The sequence below is a fragment of the Anabrus simplex genome, chromosome 1 (genome assembly GCF_040414725.1).
Source record: "Anabrus simplex isolate iqAnaSimp1 chromosome 1, ASM4041472v1, whole genome shotgun sequence".
In the NCBI taxonomy this organism is placed as follows: domain Eukaryota; kingdom Metazoa; phylum Arthropoda; class Insecta; order Orthoptera; family Tettigoniidae; genus Anabrus; species Anabrus simplex.
The window spans coordinates 304393452-304409720 of NC_090265.1; the positions used below are offsets into that span (position 1 = coordinate 304393452).

Here is a 16269-nt window from a genome sequence, read left to right on the forward strand (position 1 = left end):
CTTTCTATGACCTTTACATGTTGAACAACTTCTTACATACTTTGTAACTTCCCTACGTAAATCTATTTTTCAATAATACCCCGAACCTGCTTTGTACTAGAATTTTACCACAATTACAGGTACTAAATTATTTGATTTTAGGGAGCTCGTAAATTTTATAATTTAATATACCTTCAATTCTTATCGATTTCATAACAATGTGTAATTTAAATGGTGTATACTTTCGTTTTGACGAACTTAGTTTAGCTTCTGTGCATTAATAATTCTATTCGTTTGACATCTCTTGAATTATTATTACTCTTGAGATACAATAGAGTGTCGGAATTTTGCCCTGAAATAGAGTTCCTTAACGTTCAGGTAAATGTGCTAGCAGGTCAATGGAATTCGTCAGGCTTTGATTATGCAGAAGCAGAGAAGCCAGGGGCTGAACCAGCTTTGCTAGGCAGCTGAGAAAATCGTAGAAGAAGTTATGAAGTCAATACAAGTCAGGTCCAGGAAGTGCTTAGATAAGTTCAGAGTGGAAATATTATACCATAACGGTTCCTTATGCAGTATCTCAAAATGTAAACATCTTAACACTCACTGATATGGGCGGTGATCGGACGCGAAACACAGATGAAGATTAAGTCTAGAAATCCTCAGAGGTATTTTAAAGACATCTCAGATTTTCAAATTATAATAATAGGAAACCAACTACGGTGCTAGGGTAAATAATAATTAAAACTTCATAAAGAATATAAAAATATGTCAATGCAACATATAAACCCTGGTGTCCTCCGTTTCGTTTCTTAAATGTCAACATTTTTCTAAACGTGCTTGAATTTTCTCTTTACTTCTGAACAATAAAACAGTAATATACGCTCTTGGTTAAAATCACTAAGTTTCTTTTATTAGACATTCCTTCGGCAGGAGTCTCAATATCATTCAACATTTTAGTAATGCTCCTATTTTATTCACAAAAGTGTAAATGTCTATTTCAGTTATTAGAATAATTCAGCACAATAAATATTGTGTCCCTCGATTAACCGTCAACCATTTCGAGATACATTATTTTATACACACGCTTCTTTTAATACATTTACGGACGGATTAACATCCGCAATATTTAAGTTTCAGCTTTAATTTTATATCTCGCCCACTTCTCCACAAACTATTTAATGTTTACAGAATGTTAGCGCTCGGGGTTTGACTGACAAATTTCAAAGAATAAAATGTTTGGAAATAAACCATGAGCAATGAGTAAGTGGCACTCCTTGAGGCATTATCTCTCGCGGAGACGAGCACAGAAGGACGCGTCGTTGAGCTGCACCTCCTCCAGGAGGAACGAGTACAGCAGGCACAGCAGGATGAGTGTCACGATGTTTAGCGAGCTGTTGGACAGCCCTGCGGATCCGGTCTGCATGGCTGCTGGCCGCTCTCCTGTAACAGAAAGTGAACGATGATATCAGACATAGTATACATTCATAATATTATAAAGTTCATTCAGTGTCTAATCAAGTGAAGGTGGGTGCTTTTGACGTACACATGAATACAGGTTTACTTTGGAACTGTCATTGAGCTCGTCCCATATTTGAACATTAACCACTAGGAGCACCACTACCATGAGCTCCGTAACAAGAAACATAAAATCTGTGGCTTGGTTCTAAAAGGGCCAATGTCATTTTTTTTTAATCGAAATTGAGATATTAACTGATACAAACGCGTTTTATCCTGGCTCGCAACATGTTAAAAAGGCCAATGTCTCTGTTAAGTACTAAACGAACAGTTAAGGTTTAATTAAATAAGCCCTTGCCAATAATGTTAGATTACCAATAAAGATTAGACACCTGGCAATTTTTAAAGAATACGATAGAAAAACTTAGCGTTTAATAAGGTGACTTCCATAAAGAAAGTGTAAAGTTATTTACAGTTAGTTGTTGAAAAAAATAATTGGAAAACTATAAGCAAAACTTCAAATGCTCATAGCTCAAAAACAGTTTCTTTGACATTTGCCCTTTTAGAACCAAGCCACAGAAATATCTCTTAAATTTCCATTACTGTACTTTCAAATTCATTGCTTTTATTCTACTACAAAAGCTCCTGATTACCTGAAAATATAAAGCAAATGCTCGTATATTCGTTGACTCTTCAGATTGTAGTTTGAGTGATCTAAATACAGTATTTATTAACCCAAATATATGGCTGCTTAGCTGAATGGTCAGTGCAGTGGCTTTCGATTCATAGGGACCCAAGTTCGATTCCTGGCCTGTCTAAGGATTTTAACTACGTTGCTTAAATCCTCTAGCTCGGGTGCTGGGCATTTGAATGGTCTTAATACACATATTCATTTACATACAACATATCATACTACCAATCACTACATACGCACATAACAGAGTATACATATCTATAATTATAAAAGGAAGTGTCTGTCTGTCTGTCTGTCTGTCTGTCTGTCTGTCTGTCTATCTGTCTGTGTGTCTGTGCGCTATGCCCAGAAAAATCTACAGCACGCAGAGGTCTGAAATTTTGAACATAGGTAGATGGAAAGGGGTCCGAATGCACCTCGAAGCCGGAATTTTCATTTTCGCTTTCGTTGGTGAGTTACGAACGAAAAAAATCGGAAAACGTGCATTGGGATATGACAATCCAACGTGCTGTCACCAAGATTAAATACATAGAGTCGCTGTCGCTAGGCAACGTACATAAGATAGGTAGAGAACACAACATTCAAGGAGCCATTTTACGTCCAGGGCGTAGGAAACTGTTTTTGGTTTTATATGGTGTGAGGGCATATGACGCCGTTGATGGTGATTCGTCCGTCGGATCGGGACGTAAAGTCTTCAGCTATTCGAGAGGAGTGGTCTATGTGCCGGCGATGGGTTTCATCCTCTTCATTCTTACCATCATATATCATGCCATTCATTTCTTTCAACGAGCAACTTTTACAAGAATTACCCGATATTCTACACAGTTACAAGTCTATCGACTACACGGCAGAGCTTTGAAAGATTTGAAGTCACCTGGAGTACCCTCGGATATCTTAGAGCGGACGATTGTGGCACCAATTATCCTTCTTAAGAATAAGAATCCTGTCCTCTGCAATGAACACGACTCTGAAACTGAAGACTGATATTATTGAAACCGTTCTCATGACTGGGCATGCCGCGAGCGAAGTAATATTCATTCCTCGGATTCGAATAATTTCTTCGGATATACAGTTTAAGTTTAGATGTCTGCAGTGTTCAAAATAAAATTTCTCTATGTAATAATAAAGCAAGCATAATCTTCTTCTTCTTACTATGTATAAAAATGGATGTATGCTTGTATGTGTGTGTAAATGACACATCTCCTCCTAAACCAATGGAGCAATTTCAACCAAACTTGGTACACTTATGACTTACTATCTGGAGACGAGCACTGTGGGGGTATGCCATCCGTAGCTCTCTTAGGGGTGGGGGATCAGGGGGGACAAGGCGTAAAAATAATCGAAAAAGTGTCGAATCCACAGTTTTCGGGGTCGCTGATATGAACAGTGACACTCCCGATTTCTCAAAAGTCAAAGTTCAGCTCCCTTTCGCATGGGGGCGAGGGGGGAGTGATATATAAAATTAAACGAAAATAATGTCAAATACATAGTTTTCGGGGGTCGCCGAGGTGAATTGTATACTCCGGACTTTTATTATCAGGAGGCAAACCACGTGGGGGTAAGACAGCCCAGGAACCCTTAGGGGAAGGGGGGGCGAGGGGGCTGAGATATAAAAATAATCGAAAATAGTGTCGAATCCATACTTTCCGGGGTCGCTGAGATGAACAGTGACACTCCGGAATTTTTTAAAGTCCAAGTTCAGCCCCCTTCGAGGTTGGGGGCAATGGAAGAGTGATATATAAAAATAATCAAAAATAGTGTCGAATCCATAGTTGTCGGGGTCGCTGAAATGAATAGTGAGACTCCGGATATTTTATGAGTCCAAGTTCATCCCCCTATGGGGTGGAGGGCGAGGAGAGAGTGATATATAAAATTACACGGAAATTGTGTCGAATACATAGTTTTCGGGGTTGCTGAGGTGAATTGTACACTTCGGATTTTTGGTATCAGGAAACAAACCACGTGGGGATAGGGCACCCCAGGGACGCTTAGGAGCGTGGGGGGGGCGAGGGGGGTAATATATAAGTATCGTAAAGTAGTGTTGAATCCATACTTTTCGGGCTCACTGAAATGAATAGCAACACTCCGGAATTTTTTCATGTCCAAGTTAAGCCCTCTTCGTGGTGGGGGCGATGTGAGAGTGATATATAGAAATAGTAGAAAATAGTGTCGAATACATAGTTTTCGGGATCGCTGAGATAAATAGTGACACTCCGGATTTTTAGTATCAGGAGACAAACCACATGGGAGTAAAACACCCCAGGAACCCTTAGGGGTGGGGGGGGGGGCAAAGGGGACTGAGTTATACAAATCATTTAAAGTAGTGTCGAATCCATACTTTTCGGGGTCGCTGAGATGAATAGTAACACTCCCGATTTTTTAAAACTCAAAGTTAAGCTCCCTTTAGGGTGGGGGGAGTGAGATATAATAATAATCGAATATACTGCCGAATCCATAGTTTTCCGGATCGCTGAGATGAATAGTTACATTCCGGAGTTTTAAAGTCTAACTTCAGACCCCTTTGGCATAGGGGCTGAGAAAGGGTGAAAAAATGAATTGTCAGAAATGACCGAGATAATGGACGTGTGTATGCTCCAGTATGACTTTTAAGTATGACTTACTACCTGGAAAACATACTGTGGGAGTAAGACGCCCCTAGAACCACTAGGGAAGCGGGTGAAATACAATCCATATTAATAAACTAGCAAGATACCCGTGCTTCGCTACGGTATTATACTGAAATTTATAATTGAATGCTTATTGTTTTAGATATATAATCCGCCGAAATTTGTGATCTGACTCGTTTTCGGCGAGAATCCACCAAAATTCCCGATCTGACTCGTTTTCTATTAGATAACGGCGTGTCTCCTCCCATTTTTCAATCTTCCTTTCCAGCAATCGATTTCGTACTTCCCGGGCTAGGCTCAGGTATTCCTCCCGGTCAGTTGGGTCCGTAAATCTTTGCCATCTTTTCCTATAATCATTTTTAATATGGATAAAATCCTTCAGAAGATACGGCGTGGTGTCATATTGGGTGCCTTGGCGGCACTGAACACGCGGCCGGACTGCATTCTTAGTCATTAGCCGTCCAGGAGCCGTTTCCAGCGCGGTCAGCACATTTGACGACGGTCCGGAACATTATTATTATTATTATTATTATTATTATTATTATTATTATTATTATTATTATTATTATTATTACTATTATGTGTAGCTGGAATGGTTGATGACAGGGAAAACCGGAGTATCCGGAGAAAAACCTGTCCCGCCTCCGTTTTGTCCAGCACGAATGTCACATGGAGTGACCGGGATTTGAACCACGGAACCCAGCTGTGAGAGGCCGGCGCGCTGCCGCCTGAGCAACGGAGGATCCTTATAAGTACATTAATAACAGTAAAATCAATTGGTCTCACCTCCTTCTACACCCCACCGCCGTTAAGTTTATTTACCGCACCCCCCCCCCCCAAAAAAATTAAAAGAAGGCTTGTTTCTTTATGTTTAAGTAAGATTCCAAACACCAATGTTCACGTCTATTACCTTTAGTTTTGAGGTATAAGTATCCCCATAAAAGTAATTTACTTTTTTCATTTCATTTCACACTACTCTCCCCCCCCCCCCCACCTAAGTGAACTTTCCAGCAAAAATACTTGTTTCTTTAATAGTAAAGGATCTTCTAAATACCAATTATCACGACTCTAAATTCCTCAGTTTTTTATTTATGTGTCCTCATGAAAGGAATTCGACTCCTTTACACTCCCGCCCTCCAAGATGGTTTCCCGCCCAAAACGCGTTTTTCTTTGTTTTTAAAGGAGATCCAAATACGAATTTTCACGTCTGTAACAACTTTAGTTTTTATTAGATGTATGTATTCTCATACAATTAAGCCAATTAATTTTTCAATTCTTTCACCCCCCCCCCGCTTCATTGGATTTTAAGAGAATACGTGTTTCATTACCTTTAAAACAGATTGAAAATATCAAATTTCACGTCTGTAACATCTTCATTTTTGATATATCAGTAGCCTAATTAAAAGAATTCAACACCATTTTCAGTCACTTTTACCGCCCCCCCCCTCCGCCAAAGTGATATTTCCGAAAACTAAAAATACACGTTTCTTTATGTTTAATAGAGATAAAAAATACCATTTTTCACTTCTGTAACATGTTAAGTTTTTTTAGATATACTGTAAAAATTCTCATTTTAAAATTTCACCCCTTTTGAGTTCCCCTTAAGTGGAGTTTCCAAAAACAAATCACCTATGTTTTTTTACATTTACAGGAGATTCCAAACACCCACTTTTTACGTCTGTAACATTTTACGTTTCCAACATATTCTGTAGATATAGTCTTTCAAAAAATTCACCCCAATTTGTCACTCCTGTTTAACCGCCATTAATTGGATTTTCCAAAAACTAAAAAAATACGTGTTTCTTTATTTTTAAAGGAGATCCCATATACAAATTTTCAGTTCTGTAATATCTTTCGTTTCTGACATATATGTATCCTCATTAAAGGCATTCAACCCATTTTTCACCCTTTTACACCCCTCCTATTGGGATTTACAGGAAACAAAAAAATACGTGTTCCTTTATTTTTAGAGGAGATTCCAACTACCAATTTTTACATCTGTAAATTTTAAAGTTTTAAGATGTAGACACACTCATTTTAAAAAATTCACCCCCCCTTTTCACCCCCCAATACTTGGATTTTCCAAAAACGAAAAAATACGTGTTTCTTTACTTTTAAAGTAGATTACAAATACCAATTTTAAGGTCTGTAATATCTTCAGGTTCTGAAATATAAGTAGCCTCGTTAAAGGCATTCAACCCATTATTCACCCTTTTACACCCTTCTTATTGGGATTTTCCGAAAACAAAAGAATACGTGTTTCTTTATTTTTAAAGGAGATTCTAAATACCAATTTTCACATCTATAACCTTTAAAAGTTTTGAGATATAGATACACTCATTTTAAAATATTACCCCCTTTTCCCCCCTCCCTTAATTGGATTTTCCAGAAACAAAAAAATACGTGTTTCTTTATTTTTAAAGGAGATCCCAAACACCGATTTTCAGGTCAGTAATATCTTCAGTTTCTGAGATATAAGTAGCCTCATTAAAGGCATTCAACCCTTTTTCCACCCCTTTTCACTCCTCCTATTGCGATTTTCCGAAAACAAAAAAATACGTGTTTCTTTATTTTTAATGAAGATTCTAAATACCAGTTTTTACATTTGCAAACTTTAAAAGTTTGGAGATATAGATTCACTCATTTTAAAAATTCACCCCCTTTTCACCCTCCCATTAATTGGCTTTTGCACAAACAAACAAAAACGTGTTCCTTTATTTTTAAAAGAGATCAAAAGTACCAATTTTCAGGTCTGTAATTTCTTCAGTTTCTGAGATATAAGTACCGGTATCCTGATTAAAGGCATTCAACCCCTTTTTCACCCCTTTTCACCGCTCCTATTGGGATTTTCTGAAAACAAAAAAATACGTGTTTCCTTATTTTCAAAGAAGATTCTAAATACCAATTTTTACATTTGTAAACTTTTAAAGTTTTGAGATATAGGTGCACTCATTTTAAAATGTCACCCCCCCTTTTCACCCCCTTAGCAACGGAATATCCAAAAATCCTCTCTTAGCGAGCACCTACATCTTAATATGAATGTATCCCCAAAAATTTCATTTCATTATGTCTAGTAGTTTTGGCTCGGCGATGATGAATCAGTCAGTCAGTCAGGACAAGCTATTTTATATATATATAGATGGAAGTCTGTTTGGCGCGATCTATATATACTGTACTATATATATATATATATATATATATATATATATATAAATTAAGGCATAAAAATGAAAACAGAAGTGTATTAGTGAGACCATTCTAGGCATCTTAGAAATTTAAAACTTGGTACCAGACAAGCTGATGACTTCAGGATCCCTAGAAAAATCTCAGATTCCCATAATTCTCTGAGGGGTACACGCTGGGAGTTTCAAATCTGCATAAGAACACAGTCGGTGATATTTATCCAGAACCTACAGGTTTAATGGGCTTAAAAGTTTCCTGCAAGTCCTGATTTTTAATCCACTCTCCCATATCAAGATGGCAGCACAATCTCCCAGATGAGTTAGAAAATTGAAATTTTGCAAAATTATAGCTTTTAGCATGTAACCGACGGAAAATTTACGAGATGTTTAAAAATGTTATTTTTACTCCCGAAAAATATCGACATATGGAGGCAATTTTAATGACGGTACAGTCCTTCCTTTCGATGCATTTCGTGGCTAAACGGTAAGTCGTATCACAAAACGGATGGCACAATCTCCGTTCAATTTGGAGTGATCTACAACTTTGGCTCTATGACCTTTTGTCGTATCTCTATCTTTTATACATTAAATTTTCTCTATTTATGGATTTACCTAAATTTTGCACTTTGTACACGTATAATTGATGGTTTGATTCACTTATAGGAAAGATGGGATCATCAAATTCTACACGAATATTGGCCCACCCAGTGGCCATATGTGAGCCAAATTCTATTTCTGAAGCTGTCGCATAAGTATCTGAAAAGTAATTCACTGTGTGAAAATCTTACAAAAATTTCACCCTATTCAACGTTTCTAAACCATAGTGAATTGTGGCAGACGAGTGCACCTGTCGTTATCATCACAACTCCACAACTCGCACTTTACATTGGAAACAACGTCTGCGGACCTCCCTATGCTTTTTCTCGTATAACGCCAATTTACATGCAATTTAAAAATTATTATTCACTTCATGTACAGTAATTTACTTCGATATCCGTACACAATTTGGAATACCGTAGCGAAGCACGAGTACAATTGCTAGTATATAAATAAAATCGAAACGAACGTGTGTCTGTACATTGACTATTTTGGCGAAATTTCCGTATAGTTGTCCGTTTCATGTTTAACAATGAGCATCTGCATATTTTTTAGCTTTGGTGTCTGTTTGTTTGCTTGTCTGTTCGTTTGTCTGAGATCTTTTAACTTGAAAACTGCCGGATGTATTTAAACCGAACTTGATATTTAGAATCCACCTGTCCTTGGGTAGGTTTCGGTGACAATAATATTTCTGAATACCATACCTAAGTTTACTGGGGGGTTTATCTGAAACCGAAACCATGATTTTGCACTCCCACAAGATATGCACATCCAAAATTAATGGAAATCTTCCATCCTGAATGGAAATCAATTTCTATAACATTTTTCTCATGTGCATCATTTCAATAGGAGGATTAATAAGAGAGATATTGTTAATGGACCGTTTTTCGGTACAAGTCCCATCGGACTTAACTCAAGAGCGGGTGCGTGTTCAGCGTATTTCTTATAACTTCAACACTACTGGAAACACTTCAACCAAACTTCATATTTAGCATCCACCTGTCCAAAGGTACTGGTAAGTTTTTAGGTTCATACTATGTCAAATTCCCGGAATTCTAGGGAACCGAAACAGTGATTCTCTCCCACAATATATACAAGACTAACCTGACTGAAAATCGACCAATCTTGATGGAAATCCATTTCTAAAACTTTTTTCACACGTGCAGGAGGATTAATAAGGGAGATATCATGAACGGTACGTTCTGCAGGCTAAGTCTAGCGGACATAGCCCAAAAGATGTTGTATGTAGAGCAGATTCTTTATCTATATAAATAAAGTCCTAACGACCGTGTGTCTGTACACTGACTATTTTGGCGAAATTTTCGTACAGTTATCTGCTTCAGGTGTAATAATGACCATCTGCATATTTGTTAGCTATAGTTTCCTGAAAGTCCTTATTTTTAACGACCCTCCTCCTCCTAAACCAACATGAGACACAATCTGCCAGACGAGCTAGAAAATTGATATTTGGCAAGATTATATGTCTTACACTGTAACCGACGGAAAGCTTCTAAGATCTTTAAATGTTTAACTTTTTACCCTCGCAAGATACTGAAATATTGGGGCAATTTTAATGACGGCGCAGACCTTCGTTTCGAGGTATTTCGTGGCTAAACGGTAAGTCGTATCACAAAACGGATGGCATAATCTCAGTTCAATTTGGATTGATGTACAACTTTGGTACTATGACGTTTCCTCGTAGATCTATTCCTTATATGTTGGATTTGTCTCTATTTCTCGATTACACCTATATTTTGCTTTTTGTACACGTATACTTCGTAGTTCGAATCACTTATACGAAAGAGAGAATCACCTAATTCTACACCCAGTATCCATACCTGGGCCAAATTCTATGTTTGTAGCTGTCACATAAGTACCCTAAAGTGGGAAAACCTTACCCAAATTTCACCCTATTCAATGTTTCTAACTCAATTTTACTCATAAATAGATGAGACAGGTGAATGAGGCGTCTTGTGGTACAATCCCTTTGTCGATATGATGTATCGTTTAGCAGCAGTTAATCTGTAAATGAAGGTTTGCAAGATTGTAAACGAGCATATACTTCGTATGTTGATATATATTCATTGAAGTCGATTTGTAGCGATGTAGAAAGGATGTATTTACCATTATAATTAATATTTTACAAATTGATAGTGACTCTCAGCAGGAGGGCGTCTGTTATTGTAATCATTACTTTCCAGATCGACTTTGACTGGCAGTAGGAATGGGATCCTTCCCCAACTTTTGTAACTAGCACTAGTAAGGAGGGAATATCATTGTAATTTATAATTCCCCTATCGATTTGACTAGAAGAAGTCAAGGAAGGGTGCGATTTGTTCAAAACTCCCCTAACCGATTGTGTTTGGGAGTAGGCAAGTGTGCCCGCTATTATAAACAAATTTCCCCATCTAAAATGTGACTGGCATTAGACATAGTGGCCCGCTATTATAATGGAAACTCATCAACTCGGTGTGACTGGCATTAAGAAAAGGGGCCTGCCATTTGTTTATATATATTTATTTATCTGAAAGTACACAGGTTTTACACCCTATTAAATACCTTCTTAATATTCAGTAACAATCTGCATCTATGAAGTTAAAGTTTAACAAAAACAAAGCAAAATATCAACAAAAACAAAAACAAAATAAAACAATATTAATATTATATATGGTACAATTTACAATTTGAAAGAAATGAAAAATGCACTAGAAATCACACGGTAATACGAAGTAAAAGACAATACAAAAAGCAAATATACTTAAAACACGATTGAGTACACAGGGAAATATGACGAATACCAGAAACAATTATAAAAAATTACAAATTGTAAAGGCAGGCTTCTAGTTTCTTATTGAATTCATCATCCGATTCGGTGAATATATCGACTTCTTTTGTTACAGTGTTATACAGCGTTGTCATTTTTACGAAGGGTGAATTTGACTGATGCAATGTTTTTCACCTTTGAATGTGAAATAATTGGTGCTGACGTGATCTTGTCTGCGGAACATGGAATGAAATGCGTTTTAAATCGTCCTATTAAAATTTTTCTTAGTATTTGTACAGAAATTAAGGACCGTCTGGTTTTCAGTGAAGGAAATTGAAGTATATTCCTTAATAACTGGGTTGATGTGTCGAAAAGGCAAAATGTTTTAAAAGTTTTGAAAAAAAGATAACGTAGGAACTTTTTTTATACAATTGGTTGCTTTGCATACGGGCTCCAAATTATTACAGAATATTCCAGTATGCTCCGTACGAAGGTAATATATAATTTATTCAGTACAGAGGCCTGGGTAAAATGTCTCGAAGTTCGTATTAAAAATTCTAGCATTCGGTAAGCATTCTTTGTTACTGTATTGATATGATCGTTGAACGGTACCTTACCGTCCAAAATAATACCAAGGCCTATCCAATTTTTCTCCGCGTATATCATAGGCTGAGCCTTCAAATTCCTTCCTCCTGGTAAACGTCATGCATTTACATTTACTAACATTCAAATTATTAATATCGAACCAAGAAATTACATTATTAAATTCTATGGTCGAGTTTATCGAATGCTTTTTCGAAATCCATATAAACAACATCGGTCCTTTCGTTGGTATTAATGGTATCATACAAATTTTGAGTATAGCGTAACAGATTGGTGATAAGTGATCCGTTGGGTACAAATCCATGTTGAAATTCAGATAAAGCAATCTTAAGACGGTTATAAATATTATTGTGCAATATATGTTCGTATACCTTAGCTATGGCGTTGATAATGCACACTGGGCGATAATTAGGCTAGACATCATTACAAAACCGCCAGTCTCAAGAATGGGTGTAACTTTAGTGACTTTCCAGTTCTCAGAAAAGGATGAATTACGAATAGAAAGGTTAAAAATGAAAGTTAATTGATTAGCCAATTAATCGGTACAAGTCCTAATTATATATGGTGGTATGCCATCAGGACCACTCGATCTTTTAGGCTTTAGTTTACCATTAATAGCCTTTTTCACCTCTTGCAACAGATATCTCACTGACATGTAATATCTCAATAGAGGGAAATAGAGGAATGTCATGCAAAGCCAAATTATCCAATATATAATTAAAATCTGATCTGACGTAAAATGACGAAAAATATCTAGCAAAACCATGAACAAGATTACCACCCTCGTAGCTCTCACCATTATACTCAAACGTAGTTTCTCCTGATCTCGTGAGTCGCTTATTTTAAATGTGCCTCCAGAAATGCGTTATATCACATTTTAAAGTAACCTCTAGTTCACTGATGTAATCTCGATATGCGGAATTTATTTTACTTTCACTTCAGATCTGTGCCCTGTTTGAATCGATCGTCATAGCACCGGGAGAATTTCCTCTTTTTGGCACACTTCCTTTTCTTTTTGGATATCTGAATGATATCGTGATTAAACCAGACTGGAAATTTTGATTCTTTAATGACTTGACCCTTAGGTATGCAATTACCGAAGGATCTATGTACTGACGACTAAAAGAAATCCACAGCCTTATCCACATTCTGATACGTATACAACGGGTTCCAATCAATATCTCTTAACTCGTAATACAGTTGTAGAAAATCCGCTTTCTTGAAATCGTAGTATTCTCGATTTATATTTTTTTGATAATGAACACCTCTTTACTGGAGGTAATGATAAACAGAGTGGGGGACGATGTAAATATTCAGACACCAGAGCAAATTCCTTACGTTTCTCGTCAACTATGCCACTGGCCAGTACAAGATCCAGCGTCCTAGAATTGTAATTAAGAATATTAATGTACGGCGTTAAACCTAAATATGATATCAATTGGCCCAATCTTTTGCCCAGTCACAGTTCCTTCTGTAAATGAATAACCAGTACCATTAATTTCAGGAAAATTGAAATCACCCACGATAACGCAGTCCGAAATCATAAGGTTGTCAGTGCTTTCTAAATAACCAAATGAATTTCGATAGACTGAACAACTTAACAGTTACCGGTACAAATTAAGTTAAGAAGTAACATTTAATCGTTTTGGATTACTACTTTGTCAAATGTATTTCTTATACATCTTTTTAGAAAAAGAGAATTTTCTCATTAGTCAAAGATAGAATATCTATCGTTTTCTGTGCACAAGTTTTCCGATAAACCCAAGTTAGAAATTAGTCGACGCAGCAAGTATTAAAGGTATTAAATGTGCCACTACTATACATTAGGTGACAGAAGCTGACCTGAGTTCCCTCCACAGGATTTTAAATAGATATTTCCGTTCAGAATATCCGCTTTCAATGCTCTCCCCCCGTGTTCCTCCCGGCTTCGTTAGATTCAAAGACTTTAACCATATAGCTCACAGTTAGCACACAATAACCCAAAGAAACATTCAAATCCATCTCTGACCAATAACAACAGACATAAGCTTGATATGTACAGATAAACAATATGGTCATTATTTTATACAATCATACCTCCATGATACGCATACATACTTAAATGAAAACATGCACGCAACGTAAACGCATCTTCTTGTTTGAAATAATTAAGAACTGAGATGAAAACCTTTCTTGGACACTCAGTGCACGACGTCATACACAAAGTGGTCCCTGGTCATAAACCAAGGCTACGTGATAATTAAGCTATTTTGGCCTCTCACATGTATAACAGCTTCACAACGCCTTCTAATGCTTCTGACAAGACGCCGTACGTTCAGCTGAAATAGACGTTCCCGCTCTTTCAGGAGGGCTTTTTCAAGCCTGTTAGTGTTTAGAGTGGTGGTGAACGCTTGGACCAGATATTTTAGATCGAATACAATTCAGGAATTTTGGATGGCTACTCCATTCGTTGCACGTGGTGCTTTTTCAGAATCTCCGAATGTTGTTAGCATCATGCACTCTGACATTATCCAACACGCATGCATCTTCTCCATGTTGTCATACATGAGGAATCACAATTCAAACTAAGATTTCAACAATGTATTCCGATTGATCAGGAGATCTGTTTTCTTGTCAAGACATACGCCTGTCAACACAATAAAAGATACACCTTCATAAACAACGATAGATTGCACGGTTGCCGGACGAAATGTATTACAATATCTTCTCCAGACTCGCAAGCGACCGTCTGAACGAGGGTATTCATCGGAGAAGAGCATAGGATGCCAGTGTCTTGGCTGCCAGTGCAGATGGTCCTTAGATAATTGCAGTCCCTTGCCACAATGTGGTCTGTTCAGTGCAGGTACTTCAGCGGGTCGTCGGGAGCTTTAAGTGGCCTCTCGAAGACTATTTATGACTGTTTGATCACTAACTCGTTCTCCAGAAGCCTGCTGTTGGTCCATCTGTAGTGCTCGTGCAGTAACTTGGCGGTTTTTAAGAGCTTGTAGACACAGAAAACGATCCTGCCCTAGGGTGGGTTTGTTTGATGGCCCGTGAAAGCGCACCTGGAAACACTTTTAGTCTCCTAGAAACCATAACAAATCGTATTCTGAGCAACCACCAGCAGTCTTGCAACGGACTTCTGTGAGTAGGCTATTTGAAACAGTATAAGTAAACGAGTGGCTTGATTCAACGACAATTGCCTCGCGAGTTGCCTACTTCAGTCCACAAGACTAGCCATGACTTGTAAACTCTACACTCCACACCGATTAATTTTCGCACACACACTGACTGAGGCAATCATATCGTTCAATTGACACTGGCACCTAAACACTCGCATGACAGTGGAGCCCACTTTTATATTAGTGGGAAATGTAATTGCCGCGATAGTCCAATCCCCGTTCCACTATGAATTCTTACTATGTAGTTGGAACATTTAAGGACGGGATAAGATTTCTTTCTCGAGCAGTATATTACCAGATAAAAGATACACCTATGGACCGTTGCGTTATGAATACCTCGACCCGGGAACGTTTAGTGCGCCTGGAGTGGAGAGAGTTACCCGTAACATGCTGGTAACTGGTAACATGTTATAATTATTGTACCGTATCATTGTACGACTGTCCAAATATCATCATTTTACTTTAATAATATATTCAAGTATAGCACCATACAGAGCCCGAACTCCGTGCCTTAGGGTGAGACAAACCCCGTAGCGCAAGCTTCAGTCTTTACGGTTACTCATGGAAACCACAACAGGAAGCAAGTTCTATTTTGAACTTACTCGTGAAGACCCCGGAGATACCGTTCCCAAGCGAGTCAGAGTAAGAAAAAGAAGATCGCGAGACAGAGACAGAGACAGAGACAGAGACAGAGACAGAGACAGAGACAGAGACAGAGACAGAGACAGAGGCAGAGACAGAGACAGAGATGTTTGAATTTGTCACGTGAAGCCAGTAGAGCCAACAACACGTAGCCAAATCTTAGCACTTCAGGCCTGGTTGCAGCTAATTCGAGAGGGTATTTCCATACGAGTGCAAGTTTCAGCGAATGTGTAACACTGGTAAATAGTGATTGGAATTGTGGAGTACTATTTGCACCATAGCGGTGACAAGTAGACATGTTAAAGGTTTCCTTATTTAAAATCAAACAGCCGTTGGAAAGATGCGACTGGTACACAAAGACACTCTTTTGTGAGAGTGGGGATGTACCTATCCCAACGGAAACTGGCGATTCTGTAAAGCGTAGACAGCCGTGTGAGCTGGAGGCTAGTTGCTGAAAGAATGGTGTATAGAGCGTGTCGCTCGTAAAAACCTCGAGACAAAGTGCCTCTAACAAGGTGATTCAAATTTATAGTTATAACATTTACTGCGAGTAAATAAATATCCT

General features: G+C 37.9%; 1 protein-coding gene across 1 annotated transcript in view; it reads right to left on the reverse strand.

Annotated features, from left to right (window-relative positions):
- Positions 1–790: 790 nt before the first annotated feature.
- Positions 791–16269, reverse strand: part of LOC136864566 (zwei Ig domain protein zig-8) — a 729461-nt gene continuing 713982 nt past the window's right edge. Inside the window, exon 8 of the mRNA XM_068226246.1 lies at positions 791–1419. Coding sequence (XP_068082347.1) covers positions 1262–1419 — 158 coding nt within the window. The 3' untranslated portion in view covers positions 791–1261. The remainder of the gene's footprint in view (positions 1420–16269) is intronic.